The 25,068-nt window shown below is 36.2% G+C and overlaps 2 protein-coding genes across 3 annotated transcripts; both read left to right on the top strand.

Moving 5' to 3' along the window:
* Window positions 1-15,231, top strand: LOC137390082 (activin receptor type-2A-like). The gene is made up of 10 exons (XM_068076330.1): window positions 1-85; window positions 326-401; window positions 704-939; window positions 1,365-1,545; window positions 1,655-1,885; window positions 2,342-2,587; window positions 6,317-6,546; window positions 12,813-12,960; window positions 13,886-14,019; window positions 14,301-15,231. Exons 2-10 carry the CDS (start codon window positions 344-346, stop codon window positions 14,520-14,522), a joined length of 1,686 nt encoding a protein of 561 aa, XP_067932431.1. The 5' UTR covers window positions 1-85; window positions 326-343; the 3' UTR covers window positions 14,523-15,231.
* Window positions 15,232-15,409: 178 nt separating this feature from the next.
* On the top strand, window positions 15,410-24,698 carry LOC137391015 (epoxide hydrolase 1-like). 2 transcript variants are annotated; one of them, XM_068077349.1, is made up of 6 exons: window positions 15,410-15,642; window positions 18,650-18,729; window positions 20,439-20,551; window positions 21,803-21,971; window positions 23,184-23,350; window positions 24,099-24,698. In XM_068077349.1, the coding sequence occupies exons 1-6, from the start codon at window positions 15,427-15,429 to the stop codon at window positions 24,356-24,358; spliced, it is 1,005 nt and encodes a 334-aa protein (XP_067933450.1). In that variant the 5' UTR covers window positions 15,410-15,426; the 3' UTR covers window positions 24,359-24,698. The 2 variants fall into 2 exon arrangements, with proteins under 2 accessions (XP_067933450.1, XP_067933449.1); XM_068077348.1 differs by having other exon boundaries at window positions 18,650-18,774.
* The last annotated feature ends 370 nt before the right edge of the window (window positions 24,699-25,068 follow it).

Raw genomic sequence — 25,068 nt, 5'->3', positions numbered from 1 at the left:
CGCGCAGGGTTAGCTTCCGGCAACTAAATGTATTGGTTGTTGTTGTTACAAGCCATTGACGGAGTTTTGTTGGAGAAAGTTTAAAGTTTGTACTTATTGCTCTGCTTCGTTTTGATGAAACCATATTTTATAATTATTTGATATAATTCTTTTTAAGAGCAACCAAGCCTACTTTTTACTATGCCCTGTTTGTCTAATGACGATCGAATCACATATAGACTTATTTGCAGTTAATGCTCGTGTAACGAGCATGGAACTTAATACTTTGTTTAGTTGTACGTATATGATTATTACAGCACGTTTCTACTTTTGTTTTTGTGAGCAGGAAATCTTCGCATTGGAAATGGCTCGTCTCTGCCCTTTTTTGGTTACGACGGTCAGTCTATGTTTCCAAGCAATTGGTAAGACGTCTTGCAAGTTTACACATTTTAGCAAGTCAGAAATGTTTTTTGGAATCAGTGTTGTGTTATCCTTTAGTTTATTAATTTTAAGTTTGAAGCTTGGTGCAGTTGTTTTGACTTTGAATTAATATGTATACACATACTGCATTTATTGTTGTTTAAAATGAACGGTTATACTACATTGCAGCAAATATTTTCAGATTTGAATAAAACAATTATGTTGTACTTTCTTCCAAAACTATAAAGATACGAGAACGTTATTATAAATTCATTTGTATGTCCCATCAAATTTTGTGATACAGTTGCTGAATGGCCATCCGTATCGAGTGCACCTTCCTGTTATTATTACAACAAAACTGAATGCGACAATGCTAAAAGCAGTCTTAGCATTTCAGTGGAGGATCGCTCAAATGTTTGTTCACCACAGAAAACAGAATGCATTGCATCAGGTGACAGCTATGCTGTATGTGTGGCCGTTTGGAAACAAAAGAGGAATGACAGCTCACCCCATCATACGGATAACGACTTTGAGAGCACGGTTAGGGATTCATATACGGATTTACCAGTTGTATATGTGAATTTAATATGCTATTTAGGATTTTATTTTTTAGATTAAACAGTCTAACGCTGTCTATGCCAGCTTTCTTTCATCATATTATTATCTTACTGAATCGGTTAAATTACAGATCTGTTTTATTTCCTGGTCCTAGTTCAATTATTGTGCCAAATGTAATTATTAAAGCTGTTTTCTTTATCTTATTTATTTAGCTCACAAGTCTTTAGTTTGCTGTAACTGTTTGCTGTAGGAGCTTAGGAATAAAACTGAGAGACTGCTGGCTTCAAATTGAACAGCTTTACAGTTGATACGGAATTAATTTTAATTTCAAATAACAAATTTATGTTGTTTTCTATTTTATTACATTATAATGTTACTATTTCGATTATATATGATTTTTATTTTAGATGTATATGTCATGTTTTACTAACAACAACAAGAATTCTCTGTGTGGTGCTCAATGTGTGTCAACAATAGAGGGACATGATAGCCCTGAGAATGACACTGTTTTTGTATCTTGCTGTTGCACTGATCCATACTGTAATGGTCACGAAAGCCGCCTTCTAAACATTACAGAACCAGTGTCTCGTGAGTTTTTTCTCATTTGTCATCATGGATAGCTTTCGTTTTTAAGCCATGTGTTGCTATTAAAAATAACACCAATTACAAATTGCACAGGAAACTTTGTCAATTACAGCCTTCACTGACCTCAGTCCCAGGATGACATACTGTCCATCATGGCTCGCGGTTGCGATTCCTATCGGAATCGTCATTACTCTCGCATTAGTCCTTTTTATCATCGTCATTAAACTGAAGCATTCCAGACTGAATCGTCGAGAGCTGCACCATCCCCTCGAGGACTGTGTTGCTGAGGAAGATGAGAGCCTCCTTATAGAAGACCTGAATTTAGGTGCTGATATCGCCCAAGGTAGGCCTATTAGTTACTAGCTAACAATCTTCCTGTTGTCGTTGTAATGTAAGTCAAGCGTAGACTCTAGTATTAGTGCTTGGTAGCCCTTTCACAATTATTTAATTTCTACCACTCTCTTCTCTGGTACTGAGTTGCCCTTTTAGTTGAGTGACCTTCACTCACACAATCAATCAGGTCCATTCTGAACTACTGGTAGTGTTACCCTATTTAATATGTCACTCTCTGTGATAATTTATTTGCATATTTTAATGTTTTCTCGTTCTTTTATAATCTTTTTTATTGAAATCTCTTCACGTTTGGAAGCATATATTGGAAGCTGTGAACAAACTGCGTACTATCGTCACCAACAGAGCAGCTTTAAACTGTCATTCCGCTTGATCATTAGAAATTTAAAGCATTAGTCACAAGTGGTCATTTTGGCTTATCTTGTATGTTCTCCATTCGGGGTTGCAGGTCGGTATGCCAAGGTTCACCTAGGTGGAGAGATAAATGGAGTGCATGTTGTTATAAAATGCTTTTCGTCGGCTAACCGAAGGATGTGGCAGCAAGAAAGGGACATCTATCGGTCATTAGGTTCTAATAACAACCCCAACATTGCCAGGTTCTTTGGTGCAGTGCAAATGAACAGTAGTCTTGGACCAAGTTTGTGGATCGTTCTCCAGTACTACCCACATGGCTCCATATATGACTATTTGAAAGGTAGGTATATATATTTGAGTAACTTTGTAATTTCACAGTAAATCTGAAAGTCTGCCAGTGTCTTCTGCTAATACTATTCTGGAACGTCACATTGGGGCAGTGACCTGACATTTGTTTGAGATACACAGTTGACACAGCTAGTCGACTTTCTCTATGTAATACTATTTTTAACATCGTTCTTTTTTGCGTGCTACTTTCTATGGTCATGCAAAATCCATAAATTGATCGAAATATTATTTTTATCAGCAACTATTGTAACAAAAAAGGGTGAGTAGCACAGCCGGAGTTCCTATCATCTCTGGTTCAAGCTGCCTGGTACTGTCTGAGATGCTATTCGAGACAAATTCTTAGATGTTTGGGATTTTGAATAGTATGTTAGTTGGCACTAGGATAGGTTGATTACCATATCATATCACTGACTGTGACTCACTCCTAAGAATACCCGACATATCACTATTTTAAACCTTGATATTTGTGGAATTTGTAAGATAAATTTATCATTGCGAAATTCTAGTTTAGTAGGTGTATCCAAGTGGATCCACATCATTCATTGGGCTATTCAGTGTTTGCAGACAGTCACACAAAGGGAATATTATTATAGCTTGTAAGTTATACGGTTATGACATCTCTACCTGGATGGTTGAGTCACACCTACAGTTCCTCGTGTACAGCCAGTGATATCACCCCGTGTCGTCACACAGTCATAAAAATGTAGAAAACTCCATATTTTCTAATTTCATTGCAACACTTTCTGTGGACCAGATTTTACTTACACTTTAAATATGTAATTTTGTGCAAGGATGAACAAAGCTCACCAGCCTTTTGTATTCGAATAGCCTAAGGGGAAACAATTACGAAAATGGCCTTTTTTTAAACTACAGTCATACCGCCGACATACAAGCTTAATGCGTTCTGGGATTGAGCTCATATGTCAATTTAATCGCGTCTCAAGGCACTGTTTCCTATGTAAAATCACCAAGTACAAATTAATCTGTTACTGTATTATGAAAGCACCACCTAAACAGGATATTACGGTTGAAAAAACGTTTAATTGCTGTGTTTCAGTACCTACCTACTTAGTTGCTGTGAGTTTATATAAAACTTAACATTACCACAGGTATGTACACTACTTTATGGAGTTTTTAACTTCGAGACAGATTTTGTGGATAACAGTTGTCTGATAGAAACTTGAGAGCAAAGCTTTCTGTATGCTAAACTTTTGTGACCCAACGTAATAAAAACTTTAAATTTAATTTTAATAAATCTAGCTTACTAAACTCACACTTGAAGCAGTTTTAATCTTTTACTAAACTCACACTTGAAGCAGTTTTAATCTTTTACTAAACTCACACTTGAAGCAGTTTTAATCTTTTACTAAACTCACACTTGAAGCAGTTTTAATCTTTTACTAAACTCACACTTGAAGCAGTTTTAATCTTTTACTAAACTCACACTTGAAGCAGTTTTAATCTTTTACTAAACTCACACTTGAAGCAGTTTTAATCTTTTACTAAACTTGGTTGAATTTTATGGCCGTATTTTTTTAGTATCTATTTCCCATTATGCGGTTTTTGTCTCACGTTCACTATAACTTTAGCCAACCTTTTAAAATCTTTTTTCAAACTGATTCGAGGAGAAAGACTGAGCGATGCTGTTTTCGAAAGCAGCTTCTCGCATCCTTGGCCATATAGTGTAGTCACCTCGTGAGCCGACTCGTATCTCAAAGATTACACTCGTATCTCAAGGAAGAAACTTTTTAAAAAGTCAGCTCGTATATCAAGTTTGTTGTATGTCGGGGCACTCGGATGTAGAGGTCCGACTGTAATGCAACAAGATTAGACAACTTTGGGAAACTTTATTTTATTAAATTGACGAATGCATTGTGGTCAACTTTTCATCGCTAGCTGCATTTCTAGGTTATTTGATTGCTCGTTCATTTCAACCATAATTAAGAAAGACACTATGAATTTGTTGGGTCAGGTTTTTTCTGTAATCGCCCAAACTAATCAACAATAGTCCAGTTCAATGTTTTAATAATTGTACAGCTTAAGGGTTTGGTGAAGAGGTAGTGAACTTTTATATCGTCTCAAGTAACAAGTATTCTACGTTATAGTGTAGATAGCTTAGCTGTTACTTATAGGAGAGAGGTTTTGTTTGCTAAATTAATGTGTGCAGTCTGAGATATCTATGGGTGCAGACAACTCGAGAAATAAAGTGTTATTTAGTAGAGTGGCAGAAATTCGGTGTATCTGTATGGCTAATTCAAACTTTGGCAGTGTCAAGGACCATCAACAACAAAAATCGTTTGTAGGGATGTTAAAGTCTGCAATTTTTTTACTATAGAAAAACACTAGGTGAATGCTCGGTGTTGCCCGGTTAATAAAAGTCTGCACAGAAAATTTATTTTTATGTAACGTATAACAACAGTTACCATTCTAACTTTCCAATTTCATATCATGAGAAAAGTGATTTGTGCAGTTTAAATAAATTTAAAAAAGATAACACAACTGTAAAGGTTTTCAAACTTTGCCAAACAACTGTAACTTTCAAACTTTATATCATGAGAAAATGTTTTGTGCAGGTCAAATAAATTAAGAAACAAAATAAAACATCTACAAAAGTATTTTTATGTAAATGTGAAATAATTAGCAAGTAATAGCTAATTAAGTCTGTTTTGCTACGATTACAATAAAAGGTGATTTGGTAATGATACAATTAATACAAACAGAGAAATCAAAATAAAAATCTAAATATGTTGAATTAATAATTACAATTCGTGCATAGAAGTGTGTGTATATATAAAAAGTTACTGTTCTAACAGAAGCTATTTATTAAAACTTTCAACACGATAATACTAGTACTTCTCGGTACTGGTAAAAATGTAAAAATGAGGTACTAGATTTTCTCTGTCTGGTACTTAGTCTGACTGAACGGAGAGAATGTAGAGGCTATTCCATGCAAGAATTTAGCAATCGAACCTTACGAAAAACCGGAAATAGAAGTGTAACGGCACACTTGAAATTGAAAAGGCACATTTAAAAATTACAAATTCAAAAATAGGTAATGGTAGCAAAAAATTAGTTTTTAAACAATTTCAAAAATAACAAATGCAAAAGGTAATGTCCTTCGTTTTTTCGTAACGTCATTTTATCGTGGTCCGCCATCTTTGTAGACAACGTTTACTGTTGAAAACATGAAGCTTCTGCAATTAATTTTCGCGAACTTCGCGATTTTGTATAGCGACGCTGAACACTTTTTGAGGGAGAATCCCGGTATAATAGTGAAATAGCACCAAAAATACTATTCAATAACGTAAAGTGACCGACAATTACAATGGTTTGTCTACAAATATGGCGGCGTTTCCGCGAACGAGTGCATGTGCAGACGAATTGATGGCATCAAAAAAATGAAGGATTAGTAAATAATCAAAAGTGCGCATTTAGCGTGTGCATACGGGATATGATAAGAGCGATAAAATGCTAAGGACTGTATATCAGTGATTTAATATGTGGTTTGAAACTTGCAGTTGCAATCTTCGTGAGTTCAAATCCAGCACGCAGCAAGCTTTTCATTCCATGATTTTAATAGCTATAACTGGACAAACTGTAGTACACACAAACACAAATTTTGACATTTCTATATATAGATTCAAAACTCGAGACCGTGTTAGTATGATAAAGTTAATTATTGAAGCTTTCATTTTGTGGCACCCGTCTCTGATTCTCACAGGTCACATCCTGACATGGTCAGCAATGCTCAAGTTGGCACATTCTATGATCGCCGGTCTGGCCTTCCTTCATGACGAAATAGTCTCCCCCGATTTAGGACGAAGAGCTCTTGCACACAGGGATATTAAAAGCAAAAATATACTGATTAAAGATGATATGACAGCTGCGATTGCCGACTTTGGCCTTGCGCAATATTTCAGAAGTGGTGATTTGTTGGAGACAGATGCTCAGGTTAACTAATTTCTGTACATTTAGCCTAGTATCTTAGTTGCCATATGTTCACAGGCTTTTGTAATCTTATTATCCTGTCAATAATTAAATAACAAGTAACTCCTTCGTTGGCTTTCAACTAAAACAAACTTTTGAACTCTGTCTGATTACCATGAACTACTCGCGAGTGTAGCATCTTATATACAGCAGTATCCTAGCTATAAGTATCAGCTACGCTGGAGTGTAACATCTTATATACAGCCATATCTTAGCTATAAGTATCAACTACACTGGAGTGTAACATCTTATATACAGCCATATCCTATCTATAAGTATCAGCTACACTGGAGTGTAACACCTTATATACAGCAGTATCCTAGCTATAAGTATCAACTACACTGGAGTGTAACATCTTATATACAGCAGTATCCTAGCTATAAGTATCAGCTACACTGGAGTGTAGCATCTTATATACAGCAGTATCCTAGCTATAAGTATCAACTACACTGGAGTGTAACATCTTATATACAGCAGTATCCTAGCTATAAGTATCAACTACACTGGAGTGTAACACCTTATATACAGCAGTATCCTAGCTATAAGTATCAACTACGCTGGAGTGTAGCATCTTATATACAACAGTATCCTAGCTATAAGTATCAACTACACTGGAGTGTAGCATCTTATATACAGCCATATCCTAGCTATAAGTATCAACTACATTGGAGTGTAGCATCTTATATACAGCAGTATCCTAGCTATAAGTATCAACTACACTGGAGTGTAACACCTTATATACAGCCATATCCTAGCTATAAGTATCAGCTACACTGGAGTGTAGCATCTTATATACAGCAATATCCTAGCTATAAGTATCAACTACACTGGAGTGTAGCATCTTATATACAGCAGTATCCTAGCTATAAGTATCAACTACACTGGAGTGTAGCATCTTATATACAGCAGTATCCTAGCTATAAGTATCAACTACACTGGAGTGTAACATCTTATATACAGCAGTATCCTAGCTATAAGTATCAACTATACTGGAGTGTAGCATCTTATATACAGCAGTATCCTAGCTATAAGTATCAACTACACTGGAGTGTAGCATCTTATATACAGCCATATCCTAGCTATAAGTATCAACTACATTGGAGTGTAGCATCTTATATACAGCAGTATCCTAGCTATAAGTATCAACTACACTGGAGTGTAGCATCTTATATACAGCCATATCCTAGCTATAAGTATCAACTACACTGGAGTGTAACATCTTATATACAGCAGTATCCTAGCTATAAGTATCAGCTACACTGGAGTGTAGCATCTTATATACGGCAGTATCCTAGCTATAAGTATCAACTACACTGGAGTGTAACACCTTATATACAGCAGTATCCTAGCTATAAGTATCAACTACGCTGGAGTGTAGCATCTTATATACAACAGTATCCTAGCTATAAGTATCAACTACACTGGAGTGTAGCATCTTATATACAGCCATATCCTAGCTATAAGTATCAACTACATTGGAGTGTAGCATCTTATATACAGCAGTATCCTAGCTATAAGTATCAACTACACTGGAGTGTAGCATCTTATATACAGCCATATCCTAGCTATAAGTATCAACTACATTGGAGTGTAACATCTTATATACAGCAGTATCCTAGCTATAAGTATCAACTACACTGGAGTGTAACACCTTATATATACAGCAGTATCCTAGCTATAAGTATCAACTATACTGGAGTGTAACATCTTATATATAGCAGTATCCTAGCTATAAGTATCAGCTACACTGGAGTGTAACACCTTATATATAGCAGTATCCTAGCTATAAGTATCAACTACACTGGAGTGTAGCATCTTATATACAGCCATATCCTAGCTATAAGTATCAACTACACTGGAGTGTAGCATCTTATATACAGCCATATCCTAGCTATAAGTATCAACTACACTGGAGTGTAACATCTTATATATAGCAGTATCCTAGCTATAAGTATCAACTACACTGGAGTGTAACACCTTATATACAGCAGTATCCTAGCTATAAGTATCAACTACACTGGAGTGTAACACCTTATATATAACAGTATCCTAGCTATAAGTATCAACTACACTGGAGTGTAACATCTTATCTACAGCAGTATCCTAGCTATAAGTATCAACTACACTGGAGTGTAGCATCTTATATACAGCCATATCCTAGCTATAAGTATCAACTACACTGGAGTGTAACATCTTATCTACAGCAGTATCCTAGCTATAAGTATCAGCTACACTGGAGTGTAACATCTTATATACAGCCATATCCTAGCTATAAGTATCAACTACACTGGAGTGTAACACCTTATATACAGCAGTATCTTAGCTATAAGTATCAGCTACACTGGAGTGTAACATCTTATATATAGCAGTATCCTAGCTATAAGTATTAACTACACTGGAGTGTAACACCTTATATATAACAGTATCCTAGCTATAAGTATCAACTACACTGGAGTGTAACATCTTATATACAGCAGTATCCTAGCTATAAGTATCAGCTACACTGGAGTGTAACATCTTATATACAGCCATATCCTAGCTATAAGTATCAACTACACTGGAGTGTAACACCTTATATACAGCAGTATCCTAGCTATAAGTATCAGCTACTCTGGAGTGTAACATCTTATATACAGCCATATCCTAGCTATAAGTATCAACTACACTGGAGTGTAACATCTTATATACAGCAGTATCCTAGCTATAAGTATCAGCTACACTGGAGTGTAACATCTTATATATAGCAGTATCCTAGCTATAAGTATCAACTACACTGGAGTGTAACACCTTATATATAACAGTATCCTAGCTATAAGTATCAACTACACTGGAGTGTAACACCTTATATATAACAGTATCCTAGCTATAAGTATCAACTACACTGGAGTGTAACATCTTATATACGGCAGTATCCTAGCTATAAGTATCAGCTACACTGGAGTGTAACATCTTATATACAGCCATATCATAGCTATAAGTATCAACTACACTGGAGTGTAACACCTTATATACAGCAGTATCCTAGCTATAAGTATCAGCTACACTGGAGTGTAACATCTTATATACAGCAGTATCCTAGCTATAAGTATCAACTACACTGGAGTGTAACACCTTATATACAGCAGTATCCTAGCTATAAGTATCAGCTACACTGGAGTGTAACATCTTATATACAGCAGTATCCTAGCTATACGTATCAACTACACTGGAGTGTAACACCTTATATACAGCAGTATCCTAGCTATAAGTATCAGCCACTCTGGAGTGTAACATCTTATATACAGCAGTATCCTAGCTATAAGTAACAACTACACTGGAGTGTAACACCTTATATACAGCAGTATCCTAGCTATAAGTATCAACTACACTGGAGTGTAACATCTTATATACAGCAGTATCCTAGCTATAAGTATCAACTACACTGGAGTGTAACACCTTATATACAGCAGTATCCTAGCTATAAGTATCAGCTACACTGGAGTGTAACATCTTATATACAGCAGTATCCTAGCTATAAGTATCAACTACACTGGAGTGTAACATCTTATATACAGCAGTATCCTAGCTATAAGTATCAGCTACACTGGAGTGTAACATCTTATATACAGCAGTATCCTAGCTATAAGTATCAGCTACACTGGAGTGTAACACCTTATATATAACAGTATCCTAGCTATAAGTATCAACTACACTGGAGTGTAACATCTTATATATAACAGTATCATAGCTATAAGTATCAACTACACTGGAGTGTAACACCTTATATATAACAGTATCCTAGCTATACGTATCAACTACACTGGAGTGTAACATCTTATATACAGCAGTATCCTAGCTATAAGTATCAACTACACTGGAGTGTAACATCTTATATACAGCAGTATCCTAGCTATAAGTATCAACTACACTGGAGTGTAACACCTTATATACAGCAGTATCCTAGCTATAAGTATCAGCTACACTGGAGTGTAACACCTTATATATAACAGTATCCTAGCTATATGTATCAACTACACTGGAGTGTAGCATCTTATATACAGCAGTATCCTAGCTATAAGTATCAACTACACTGGAGTGTAACATCTTATATACAGCAGTATCCTAGCTATAAGTATCAACTACACTGGAGTGTAACACCTTATATATAACAGTATCCTAGCTATAAGTATCAACTACACTGGAGTGTAACATCTTATATACAGCAGTATCCTAGCTATAAGTATCAGCTACACTGGAGTGTTGCATCTTATATACAGCAGTATCCTATCTATAAGTATCAACTACACTGGAGTGTAACATCTTATATACAGCCATATCCTAGCTATAAGTATCAACTACACTGGAGTGTAACACCTTATATACAGCAGTATCTTAGCTATAAGTATCAGCTACACTGGAGTGTAACATCTTATATATAGCAGTATCCTAGCTATAAGTATCAACTACACTGGAGTGTAACACCTTATATATAACAGTATCCTAGCTATAAGTATCAACTACACTGGAGTGTAACATCTTATCTACAGCAGTATCCTAGCTATAAGTATCAGCTACACTGGATTGTAACATCTTATATACAGCCATATCCTAGCTATAAGTATCAACTACACTGGAGTGTAACACCTTATATACAGCAGTATCCTAGCTATAAGTATCAGCTACACTGGAGTGTAACATCTTATATACAGCCATATCCTAGCTATAAGTATCAACTACACTGGAGTGTAACATCTTATATACAGCAGTATCCTAGCTATAAGTATCAGCTACACTGGAGTGTAACATCTTATATATAGCAGTATCCTAGCTATAAGTATCAACTACACTGGAGTGTAACACCTTATATATAACAGTATCCTAGCTATAAGTATCAACTACACTGGAGTGTAACACCTTATATATAACAGTATCCTAGCTATAAGTATCAACTACACTGGAGTGTAACATCTTATATACAGCAGTATCCTAGCTATAAGTATCAGCTACACTGGAGTGTAACATCTTATATACAGCCATATCATAGCTATAAGTATCAACTACACTGTAGTGTAACACCTTATATACAGCAGTATCCTAGCTATAAGTATCAGCTACACTGGAGTGTAACATCTTATATACAGCCATATCCTAGCTATAAGTATCAACTACACTGGAGTGTAACACCTTATATACAGCAGTATCCTAGCTATACGTATCAACTACACTGGAGTGTAACACCTTATATACAGCAGTATCCTAGCTATAAGTATCAACTACACTGGAGTGTAACACCTTATATACAACAGTATCCTAGCTATAAGTATCAGCTACACTGGAGTGTAACATCTTATATACAGCAGTATCCTATCTATAAGTATCAGCTACACTGGAGTGTAACATCTTATATACAGCAGTATCCTATCTATAAGTATCAGCTACACTGGAGTGTAACATCTTATATATAGCAGTATCCTAGCTATAAGTATCAACTACACTGGAGTGTAACACCTTATATACAGCAGTATCCTAGCTATAAGTATCAACTACACTGGAGTGTAACACCTTATATACAGCAGTATCCTAGCTATAAGTATCAACTACACTGGAGTGTAACACCTTATATACAGCAGTATCCTAGCTATAAGTATCAGCTACACTGGAGTGTAGCATCTTATATACAGCAGTATCCTAGCTATAAGTAACAACTACACTGGAGTGTAACATCTTATATACAACAGTATCCTAGCTATAAGTATCAACTACACTGGAGTGTAACATCTCATATACAGCCATATCCTATCTATAAGTATCAGCTACACTGGAGTGTAACACCTTATATATAGCAGTATCCTAGCTATAAGTATCAGCCACTCTGGAGTGTAACACCTTATATACAGCAGTATCCTAGCTATAAGTATCAACTACGCTGGAGTGTAGCATCTTATATACAGCAGTATCCTAGCTATAAGTATCAACTACACTGGAGTGTAACACCTTATATATAGCAGTATCTTTGCTATAAGTATCAGCTACACTGGAGTGTAACACCTTATATACAGCAGTATCCTAGCTATAAGTATCAGCTACACTGGAGTGTAACACCTTATATATAGCAGAATCCTAGCTATAAAGTTTTGTAAGACGTTAAAACAGGGCTCCATTAAATTGCTCCAACCAGTGATTTCTTAACACTTAATGAAAAGCTGTTTGCAGCATTTATAATAATTTAATTAGCGATACCTTTTTTTCAGTTCCAGGCAGGCACACATAGGTACATGGCACCAGAAGTCCTTGATGGAGCTATTTCCTTCACCAAAGATGCTTTTCTACGAATAGATGTTTATGCGGCTGCATTAGTAATGTGGGAGTTACTCACTCGCTGTGATATTTCTGAGACTGGTTAGTCACACTGTTCCGCACATTGCTGTGTACTATTTAGCGTCTCACTTTTCTTCGTTTATCACGTGTCAGGCAGCTACTAAGTCTATAGCTTTGGTTGAGCAATCAGACCGCAACTGTATGTTAGACTCATATTTGTAGACAGTTTGTTTAGCATTACACCGAATCTCTATGCTATCTGCTATCTACATGCTAATTGCTATCTACATGCTATCTGCTATCTATATATTATTTGTATGCTATTTGCTATTGATATGCTCTTTTTTCTATCCGTATGATATTTGTATGCTTTTTGCCATATGCATGGTCCCTGCTCTGCGCTGTCTGTTTGCTAGGTGCATTCTTCATGCTGTATGCTAGGTCGGTTCATTTAATGTTTGTCACTGGCAAAGAATGCTAAACGCACACATTTCTCATTAATTAGGTTGGGAGGTTATTATGTGATTATGGTTATGACGTCGAATGTTCGCCATCAAAATCATAACCTTGCTGTTCTAATCCTAAACATTTTTCTACAAAGGCAATCACTTGCTGACACAAAAGGAGTCATTTCTTTCATTAATAAAATGTTTGCCTGTTCACTTCAGTATTTCGATGCTCCTGCTATTGATTCCATGCGCCATCATAAGTAATGTTGCTCAAGTCTGTGATGATATTAAAAGTTAAATAAGAATAACTCCTTAATCTTATTGTTCGAGGTTTTAGACAACCAGTGTGAAAATTAGCAGACAACTCTCCGGATATAACCCAACCAACAGCTACTTTATGAAACAAAGGAAATATTGGTTATCAATTAAGCTGAACAATTGTTTCGCTCTGTATGTTCAACCAGATCTTACATTTGTGACTATTTAACCAAGATGACTTCGTTATGCAACCGAAAGCATCACTTTCTTTCCTTCTCATTTGGTCGATGTAATTACAGCTTCACTCGAGTATCGAGTACCCTTTGAGGATATGGAAGGAGGCCAGTTCTCAACATTGCTTGAAACGCTACAGGTTCTTGTTAGTAAGCAGAAGAGGAGACCCGCGTTTCCATCATGTCTTTACAGACATCGGGTAGGTTGGCTATGAGCTAACCATATTTTTGTAACTCACCATGGATGTCTTCTAACTATATCAAAAGAACAACTAAAGGAACCTAAGCAATGAAACACTTGAGATCCCTAAAGATAAAACTGACATAACTCACCCATTCACAAGTCTTAAATACTGACTGCAATGGATATCCATGTTCACTGCAGAGGTTTTTTTGAGTATTTTTTTTTCTAGTTGAGCTCTCATTAAACCTGTTTGCATATGATCTTGAGCACAGAGCTAGCACACTCATTATGTTGTAGCATGCAATGACCCTTATAACAACTATTGAGGAGTCTTGGGATGCTGATGCGGAAGCCCGCCTTTCCGCTGGCTGTATTGAGGCCAGGTTAAAAAATCTAATCTCCGTTTCTGTTGCTGGCGATACCGAATTAAACAACATGAGAAATTTGGACCCACCTCCTTATAGCCAGGATCTCACAGCAGAGCTCTCCCCTCTAATCCCCTACAGTAGCTCACCGTGACTTCTCCACTGCTTTCATATTCTACTACTTTATAGTTGATACATGTTTTTGTACAGCTTTATTCTTTTTTCACTCTGGTTATACATATATAAATTCTATAAGCTCATGCCTTCTAGGGCTCTCTAAAATCTGGGTTACATAACTCCCAGTTACTGGTCTATGAGATTATCTCTATAGTATTATTGTATATACCCATTTGGGCATTAGCGATTGAAAAATAGTTTCACTTCACTTATTATGTCATACACCAAAGAGATTATTTTGTTGTGAGTAGTTGTTATATGTTTTTATCTCTTCATATGTGCGGCTGGCTTACATATTTTTACATTTTTAGGTGTTGTTATACTTATTGTAGCTTCTGAGTCGCGCACTGAGAAAATGCTTTATCTTTACATACATAAAGATAAGAGTTCTTGCCGATCTATTCAAATACTATAAAATAAGCTAGTCCCTCTAACTAAAATCCGATCTTGCTGAAGTTATTGTTTTCTGTCTGCAAGTGCATGCTCTACATAGACCAAAATTACAATCGTTGGTGACAGTGGGTAGTTCGTAGTGGCTCAGGTCCTGTGTGTAAGAGCTGCTTGTGAGCTAGATAGTTTTTTGTTTCATGTAAATCTCGTAATACATATCATATTTCTATTACACGTGTGTATACATATGTATATTTTATTAGTATTAGGGTTTATATAGAATAAACTATTCGAGTTAAAAATAATTTTCACTTGCGGAGTTATTCCAACCTACTGTTTACGAGCGCACGTATATTAAGCCTGCGTATCACAATACGTATTCCATAGTTAGGGGTTTCACGTTGAAGCCGTTCGGTGTAAATTTTCTGTTTCTTCAATGGAAAACTTCTATGATCAGGAACATTGCTAAGTGGGCGTGAGTATGACAAAATATGGCGTTGCAAAAACATCCCATATACATTAGGGCATTTTTTCTGATCTTAACATGGTTTTGGGGAACTGTAATAGCTATTGGTGCCCTTTTACGATTTCTCTCTTCTCCAAAGAAATTTATTTTTGCAAAAAATTATGACTGTCTACCAACATGCGCGGTGGACTCTCAATTAGGCCTTCACCAGTCAGTCACAATCGACACAGTAGATTGCGGGGTAAGAACTAATAAAACAATGCTGAGTGATATGAAAGTAACTGATGGTGTTTTTCAAAACAATACTGTTATCTTGTTAACAACGTTTGTGAATATTATTTACACTTTGTATATGGCAGTCTTATTACATATTATTTTACTGTTTCTGATTCGTACTCGAACACATCTTATTTTGGTATATTTCTTTTCGTAGTACAATGTAGATATTATTTTTGAATGCAAAAAGTATGTGTGTTAAATGCATGCAAAATGTTTCATGAGTTGCCAGTATAAAGGCTCAATTGAGCCAAACCTTATTAGGCCAAATTTCAATTAAAACAAAAACAAATCTCAACTATCGTAACATTTATTTTTGTTGTCGATCAATTAGCTGCTAGAGTTAAATGGCATGTGCAAGTCGTTGAGAACGTTATAAAAGTAATCAAGGCTTTTAAAAACTTTTTTTTTACATTTGTCTGTCAAGTTTATGCTGTTATGGGTGAATGTGATTAAATTATGTTATGCATAACTAATCCTAATCCATACACAACATTAGTGCTGAATTTGCTTTGTCATTTTATTCTATTTTGATTATGTTCAGTTTGCGTACTTTTGCTTTGTCATAGGGGAACTAATTTGATTATTATTATAAGATGTTAAACTATTGTAAGCAATACTGATATTTACCAGCAAAAGCTAATTCTTTATTTTATAAGTCCAACAATTAAAATACACAACTAACAGAATTTTAAACAATTTAATATTAATGACGAAAGGTTAAAATAGCCAATAAAAGTTACACCCTCACTCAACGGTCGTCCATGTTTGCTTGCTCGATCTCGTACGACTGCGAGTTTTACAGTCAGATGAGAGTCATGGCAGTCCTTATATGTAAAGGCTCGGTAGTTGAGATAGGGAAGTAGAAGTGGATAAACTGTTGATGGAGCAGGAGGCTCCATAGGTAGAGGAAAGAGGCAGCGGCTCTAAAGGCACAGGGAAAAAAGAGGGAGGCTTCAGAAGGAAGAGGGAGGCTCCAGAGGCAGAGGAGCACGCCTCCGCAGGCAGAAGGAGCCTCAGAAGGTTCTTGCGAAAGACCGATAGGTCGACTGATAGATAGAAAGAGACTGAGTCGTTGGAGCTGTTCTTTTTTTATAGATGCTTCTATTAGCCTGTGAGGAAGCGTTTAGGTGCTCAGGTTTGGTTCTTTATGTTGCAGAAGGTTAGTAATTGAGTGAACTTGTCTTCAGTTTGTCATGAGAGTATAGTGGTTGGAAATGATGACTAACTCCAATTGTTTTGGTTGTGTCTGGTACAGGTCTGATATCTTTTAATGGTTTCTTGACATGTCAATTGATGTCCCTTTCCTCATGGGCTACTTCCACAGGAGGTTTGTAAGCTGCTTGTAGATGAGTATATGATGACTGTCTCTATTGATCGTCTTCTAATGTATTAAGTGTCGTGTTCATTGTAATATTGCGTATGTCTCTGGTGTTTAGTCATTTCTCCATTGCGCTCTCTGCTTTTGATAGTACTTCTATACAACAATGCCAAAGAGGTAGAGAGAATAGTCCTATAAATGTTCAATCGTAACAGCACGTTGTGACTCATTCTGAGCTTGGCTCACAGTTGTGGATACCATGTGGTATTTATGAAATATGAGATACTTGCTTTTCAACTTTGGACTGTTAGTTTAAGACTTTTTAAGCTGATATCCTTTCATTCAATTTTTGGCAACAGTTATTAATTGAGACCCTTTCAGTTTGCCACCCACTTGGCCATTTTTAGAATTTCTCAATTGTATTTAGTAGTTGAATGATTCGCAAATCAGTTAGTAGGTTACATCAGTCCAGGCCTGTATTCCTTGGTTGCAAGTTGGGGCGGCAAATGTTAGGCGACTAGTTATAAACACCTGGAGGTTTGGGAGGTGTAAGCCCCCAACGAGGTTCGAGGCAGCACCCTGAAGCTCTTGGCCTTTTCAGCATCAACAACCTTCAAAGTATGCATAAATGCAATCAATTGTAAGCATCAAAATCTACATAATTATATTGTTTATGGTTCATGGAAGGCAAAACTTTATCTCTATTCAACGGACGATAATAAAATTGTGATATAAAACTCATGACACTTCAGATTTCTGTAAGGGACATTGACAGAACAAGTGCTATTACTTTTTTATTGCAATGGCTCTTGTTCTGTCAATGTGTTCATGGCAAAAATCCTTTACAACTGATTCTGTATTTATTTCAACATCTTTATATATGTGTAATATTAGAAGGTTATTTAGATGAGCCTGCCCCATAATGCTCTTCATCGATGTTTTATTTCATTTATGCTATCATAAAGAAAAGGCAAGTTTGGGAGTCTTCTTCACACCCCCCACTATAAACAATAAAGTTCAGTTTCCAAGTCTTAACAAAGTCTCACAAGATCACTCATTTGGCGAGATCACCACGGAGCCATTATAGAACGCTCGTTGCTAGTAAATTAGTTGCTGGAAATTCCAAGTGAATGAGCTTAGACTGCAATTCTTAGTATTCAGCTGCTGAGAATCACGAAAAAGTTGGGACGGGCCGGCCGCCTCAGGGAATACGGGTCTACATCAGTCTGATTCTGTTGAAAGCAAAACATTTACCATTGAACATAATTATATTTTTAAAAGTTGCTGCTGAACAACCTGATATGAGATTGAAATGTCAGCTTATTGAGTGAAGTAAGCTCTGACTGCTTCTATACTTATATAAATTGTATAATCACATTACTCTAAGAGGTAATAGATTGACAGTTCAAAGTAAGAAAAGTCATCTACAAGATTGACTTATCGCCTCTTAGCACGCCTTCATGTTTGACTGTGCTATGTTATAACCATAACATAAGCTTTCCTTTTTGGCACCCTGTAAACACACAAGTAATTGATTATATTTAAGTTTAGTATTACATTTTGTGAAAAAATAAAAAGGTAACAGTAGCAAGCAGATTCTTCAACTAATGTTAGACTTTGCTCAGACATCTTTTTGTTCTTCTGCTTGCAGAAACTGAAACTGAAGTATGTTTGCAATGGAACGAAAGGGAAACCACTAATGCTTCTCCAACACGGTTTTCCAGAATCGTGGTATTCATGGCGATACCAGCTCAAAGAATTCTATGATGACTATTGGTACCTCGATTGAATGTAGTCCCAAGGCTAGTCAGGGTATTATGAGACCATTGGTATCTTTATTGAATGTAGTCCCAAGGCTGGTAAGGATATTATGGGACCATTGGCATCTCTATTGAATGTAGCCCCAAGGCTAGTCAGGGTATTATGAGACCATTGGTATCTCTATTGAATGTAGTTCCAAGGCTAGTTAGGGTATTACAGGACCATTGGTATCTCTATTGAATGTAGTCCCAAGGCTAGTCAGGGTATTATGAGACCATTGGTATCTCTATTGAATGTAGTACCAAGGCTAGTAAGGATATTATGGGACCATTGGCATCTCTATTGAATGTAGCCCCAAGGCTAGTCAGGGTATTATGAGACCATTGGTATCTCTATTGAATGTAGTTCCAAGGCTAGTTAGGGTATTGCAGGACCATTGGTATCTCTATTGAATGTAGTCCCAAGGCTAGTCAGGGTATTATGAGACCATTGGTATCTCTATTGAATGTAGTACCAAGGCTAGTCAGGATGCTATATTTGTTATTCAATGATTTGAGTAGAGCTGATTTGTTAGCTTACCTATAGCGTATACCATGTTAACATCATATTATTAACTATAAGAAGTTAGCTATTGGTGATCATGTTTAGGTGAGTTGTGTTACCAAAAAGTCGTAGTTCAAGTGCATCTGTTTTCCAAGTCAGGCTGCTTTCTCCGCAGACTAAGCTTTTAAACTGCATTTAGTAGTTAACAGTTTATCATTTTTTTTAAATTTATTTTCTTAAAGATCCTATTGGGCCTGTTCTGAAGCTATTTGGTAATACCATGTTGAAAAACAGCTTTTTTCGTAGAATTACCAAATCACCAAGGTCATTTAAAGCATAATTTTTCTTGTAACTGGCTAAAATATACTTGCATATTAGGTCACAGCCCAAAACAACTACAGTCTAAACTAGTCATTTGATGTCATATACAAAGAATAGTGTGTTAGTGTTTAGGGCACTTAAACAATATTATTGACGGCGTTTGCATCTTACATAAACAATAAAAGGCTTCGCAAAACTGAAAGCTGAATTTCTCGGTTATTCTATTGAATAAAGCTAAATGTATAGATAAAGGACCACCTTCACTCGCATCTCCTTTTATCATCGCTTATAGTACACTTTCAAAAATTTTTTTTTAGACGTTGAATGTAAAAAAATGTTTTAGCAGAGTGTGTCATTCAAGGTCAATTCTCACTTTAGTTGCACTAAACGTAGTCGATAATTGCAGGAATGTAGTGCTGAAATGTTTGGCGCACATTGCTAGCAAAACATCTATATTGCGGAAATAGATCATAATCAGTTGAAGCCTTAAAAAACTCGAAGGTGCAATTTATAAGCAATGATGTGCAATTGTTCATATACATCCTCAAATGACTGAGATCATGGTTGTTTTCAAGCCAAATATACGAGTACATTTTCGTCACGAGAGAACTGATGTTTCAAATGTTCTGAAAATTAGTGATTCTACATACAAGACTGCTTAACAACATGGTGTTAACAGATTGATACATGGTTTAACAACATCGTGTTAACAGATTGTTTCAGCTGAACATGGCCCGACGAGACCTTTAAATATTTAGAAATCTCGATTGACGACATACTCAGTTAATTTGCCCATCTATTTCCATATTAAACAGGGTGGTGGCTCTGGATATGCGAGGCTATGGTGACAGTGACAAGCCTCAGAGACTAGAGAGTTATGCCCTTGACTATCTCGTGGAGGATACCTCCGCAGTTATTCATGCCTTGGGCAAGTTCACACCGCGCTTATTTTGCGAGATATATATTTTTAGCTATTAAAGTTTATCTCTGAAGTTGTTTTTAGCTAGCAAATTTTTTCACTGTTTGCTTGATAGTTAGCCTTGTTTACAGAGGGTTAAACGAACATCTTATTTTATATTGATTACGTAAAACAGCAATAAATTTCCTAGTTTTAATTTTTTTAAACTCCCGAACTTGTGGTTGTAACCATAAAATGCAAGCATCGGTATCCAGGGTCCTTATTTGTTCCATAAAAATATCTGTGACTAAATTCAAGCAAGTTTATTGGTAAATGATGAAATCTTGTATACGTTTTTAAGCTTTTTAACAGTTCACAAAAATGTTATGTCACAAGACTTGAGCAATCAAACATTGTGATAGCTTGATGAATGTTCAGAAGCCAACCAGTTCACAAAAATGTTATGTCACAAGACTTGAGCAATCAAACATTGTGATAGCTTGATGAATGTTCAGAAGCTAACCAGTTCACAAAAATGTTATGTCACAAGACTTGAGCAATCAAACATTGTGATAGCTTGATGAATGTTCAGAAGCCAACCAGTTCACAAAAATGTTATGTCACAAGACTTGAGCAATCAAACATTGTGATAGCTTGATGAATGTTCAGAAGCCAACCAGTTCACAAAAATGTTATGTCACAAGACTTGAGCAATCAAACATTGTGATAGCTTGATGAATGTTCAGAAGCCAACCAGTTCACAAAAATGTTATGTCACAAGACTTGAGCAATCAAACATTGTGATAGCTTGATGAATGTTCAGAAGCTAACCAGTTCACAAAAATGTTATGTCACAAGACTTGAGCAATCAAACATTGTGATAGCTTGATGAATGTTCAGAAGCCAACCAGTTCACAAAAGTGGTTTTTTGTGCTTCAAACCAGACGCAGAGTTCTGATTATTGATTATACCAAAGTTTCTTTTGTATGTCAATGAAAGAATTAAGACTAAAGTGTTGAACTAAAGCTATTAGTACTTCCTGTTGTACCTCGCTTAGAAGTCGCTTGCAGCATTTAAAAATAAGTCTATCGGGTGTTGCAAAAGGAAAAAAATAGATTATAAGATTTAATGGTTTTACATACTGTAAATATGGTGGCTCACACTACGTGTTATTGTACTAGCCCCCATCTTAAGGCATTATTTACTCTGAAGCAACCGCTGCAGTCTTTATATCAATTGTATATGGTTGAAGTCTAAAAGCATGCATGCATGTTTTTTCAGGTTATGAAAAAGCGACAGTCATGGGCCACGACTGGGGAGGCGCCATCACTTGGTTGTTTGCTGCTCGGTACCCTGATATGTGTGAGAAGATTATTATCTTAAATTGTCCCCATCCATCTGTCCAGAGGAAGCATTTCACTAGCAGCCTTAAACAACTTCTTGCTTCTTGGTGAGTTTTTTTCTATCATTCGATCAGAGTTGTGTTGATGATTGTGTTGTGAATGGTTGATTTCTGTGTTGATGTTAAAAGCACAACATATCATCAGGCCTGCTGAACATGCGTAACGATAAAGTGTTAGATATTTTCAGCTAGTCAAAACACTGACTGAGTGAATTTGCAGAGCTTCACCAATTCTTAATGTTCTAGTCTCATTGGCTACTCGATTCTGATACAGTAAAAAGCTAACAAGGTTTACTTTAATCAAGATTGGCAGGTTGCAATCATCTGGTCCTCAACTAATCCTAGTTATTGATGTTATAAAGCTAGGACCAAATACTAGACATTTACTTGCCTAGAATCTTTCACTTCATAAAATTTGTAGATGGCTAAGCAATCTTTACTATAATAAGAGCCTTATCTGTCAGTCTGAAGTCACGCTTACAGCGTTAGGAAAAATGCATCGAATAATTATGCTCATGCTTATTACCCTTGGCGATCTCTCACGTTGCACGAGACTGCTAGGGTACTAGTCTTCACTATAATAAGAGGTCAAACTATGACTTGTGTTTGGGAAAAGAATTGGGTTTAACGGGAGTCAAACCCGCGACACTCAACTTTGCCAGAGTAACCGCTACCATCTGACCATTTAATCATCTTCCGCAATCTTAGAGTTATTGCGGATATAGTTATTGCGGATATAGTTATTCTACGCGCTTTATTGGCACACCTGGAAATTTGTTGCAGCTCACCGGATGGCCAGGGTAGGCCTACTGGTGAAAAGGTATAGTGTTGGTATTATTTCTATTCATGCAACCATGTTTTGATGAGTCACCATGGATGTCTACTAAATATATTAAATGAACAACTAAAAGAATCTAGCAATGCAACACTAAAGGTCCCTAAAGATAAAAACTGACAGAACCCATGCACCCAACCTTATATATAAGGTTTGGGTGCATATTTAGCACCCAAAGTTCTTGTCATTTGAATTTTGTATTTATTAAAACGTTATTAGCTACATGTATATCTACAAGTCATTTAACTTTGTTGGCTCCATTCTGAGAAATTCAACTTAATATCGTCGTACAATCCGTGTTTGTGTTCAACCTATCAACATCGTCTTCCAGCGAACACATGTCTGTGGATAGTACTCTATTGATGTTTATATGAGACATCCCGCATAAGACAGGAAACATCGGTTACATCATTTCTGTTCAACAGGTATATGTTCTACTTTTTGCTGCCATATCTTCCTGAGGTGATTATGAGAGCCAATGATTTTGCAATGTTGGCCGCTACGTTGCGGGGAAAAAAAGGAGGAGTGAAAAACAAAAATAAGCTGACGAAAGATGACCTTGATGTGTTCAAATATTCTCTTAACACATGGGGTATGATATGTTCTCTTAGCACATGGGGTATGATATATTCTCTTAACACATGAAGTATGATATGTTCTCTTAACACATGGGGTATGATATGTTCTCTTAACACATGGGGTATGACATGCTCTCTTAACACATGGGGTATGACATGTTCTCTTAACACATGGGGTATGACATGTTCTCTTAACACATGGGGTATGATATGTTCTCTTAACACATGGGGTATGACATGTTCTCTTAACACATGGGGTATGACATGTTCTCTTAACACATGGGATATGACATGTTCTCTTAACACATGGGGTATGATATGTTCTCTTAACACATGGGGTATGATATGTTCTCTTAACTTGCGGGTTATGATATATTCTCTCAGTTTAATTAATTCAGTTTTCAAATTTAGTTTTATATAATGTATTTATTTGAATGTTGGGTGTCATTACCTGCAGTATTTATTTTAGTGTTGTGTGTATTTATATAGGAATCGTATAAATACCTGCAGTATTTCTATAGGAATCATAGGCTTTGTGTGTGGAACGTATTGAACAAATCATATTGTCTTCTCATAGAACATCTGTTCCAATATACAATGGTCTTTAGACACAAAGCAGATATGACCTTTATATGACCTTGTTTGAAGGTATTGTCAATTATCTATTGTTCACTATTATTCTCTATTACTTTTATTGTGTTTCACTATTTCCCAAATCAATGAGCCAATCATCATGTGTAGCATCAATATCAATGCTTTTAGAGTCGCGTGTAGCTAGTCACAATTACATTCGAGCAAACTTGACCTACAAACCCAAAGCTAGCCAAGGCAAGATAACTCCACCAATGCTAATTTTATGGGGAACAGAGGATCTGTTTTTAACCAGACAGCTCGCTGTTGACTCAACCAGGTGTGCCGAGAGTTGTCAGCTTATTTTCTTGGAAGGAGTGAGTCATTGGGTGCAGCAAGATGTGCCTGAGCAAGTCAACGAACACATGAGAGACTTCTTGACCAGCTCGTAATTCACTAGTATATACTTCTATGGGCTCAGGAGGAAACAACTTTAAAGCTTATGAAATGGATTGTTCGCTATGTGTTGATGTTTTTTATCTTTATAAGAAGTTTCAAATTTTGTTCGCTAATTAAGAAAGTGAGTTTAGCTTTCGTGAAAAACAAATGATTTTTTTAAATTTCAACTTACAGATTTTTGCTACACCATTATGTCTTTGCTTATAGCACAGATTTCTTGCACTGTGATTAAGCGTGACTTGTTTAGAGGGTTTGAGTTTTTAAAAACATTCCCGATGATCATAGTAGGTTTCTAATAATTTTTGTTAAATAAACTTTTTTGTAACACCAAAAGAGCTGTTGTTGAAGGGTACATTACATACCGGTAATATCAAACAGAGCAATGGCAGGCCGTGATGAGTGACATATTGATAACAGAATTGGTAAAACTGAACCAATAGCAAGCCACTGAACAACTTTGTTTACAAAGCTTTGAGATAACTATAATCTTCTCACTTGAAAAAAGTTTTTATGGCTGACTTACCTGACAGTGGAAACTTCTGTAATTATTCATTACAATCATGTTCACTCGTTTAGCAAGGTTGTTTATACATAGCAGTAGCTATCAAGTGATCTCCTGATAAGTGTATGATGTATAATGTTAAATTTCTCTTTTGTACTCAGGTGTTTTATCATACAGAATATGATGGTCACTACGAATCAC

This window comes from Watersipora subatra, chromosome 3, assembly GCF_963576615.1.
Source record: "Watersipora subatra chromosome 3, tzWatSuba1.1, whole genome shotgun sequence".
Taxonomy (NCBI): domain Eukaryota; kingdom Metazoa; phylum Bryozoa; class Gymnolaemata; order Cheilostomatida; family Watersiporidae; genus Watersipora; species Watersipora subatra.
The sequence above is the reverse complement of the archived record's forward strand: the minus strand, read 5'-3'. Positions and strand labels throughout refer to the sequence as shown.

Bases quoted from the DNA above. Each gene is read 5' to 3' on its own strand.
- LOC137390082 (XM_068076330.1), top strand. From the start codon at position 344: ATGGCTCGTCTCTGCCCTTTTTTGGTTACGACGGTCAGTCTATGTTTC. The intron at 1,546-1,654 runs GTGAGTTTTTTC...TGTCAATTACAG, and splicing joins CATTACAGAACCAGTGTCTC to CCTTCACTGACCTCAGTCCC. The intron at 14,020-14,300 runs GTAGGTTGGCTA...ATTATGTTGTAG, and splicing joins CATGTCTTTACAGACATCGG to CATGCAATGACCCTTATAAC.
- LOC137391015 (XM_068077348.1), top strand. From the start codon at position 15,427: ATGGCGTTGCAAAAACATCCCATATACATTAGGGCATTTTTTCTGATC. The intron at 20,552-21,802 runs GCAAGTTCACAC...ATGTTTTTTCAG, and splicing joins CGCAGTTATTCATGCCTTGG to GTTATGAAAAAGCGACAGTC. The intron at 21,972-23,183 runs GTGAGTTTTTTT...TCTGTTCAACAG, and splicing joins AAACAACTTCTTGCTTCTTG to GTATATGTTCTACTTTTTGC.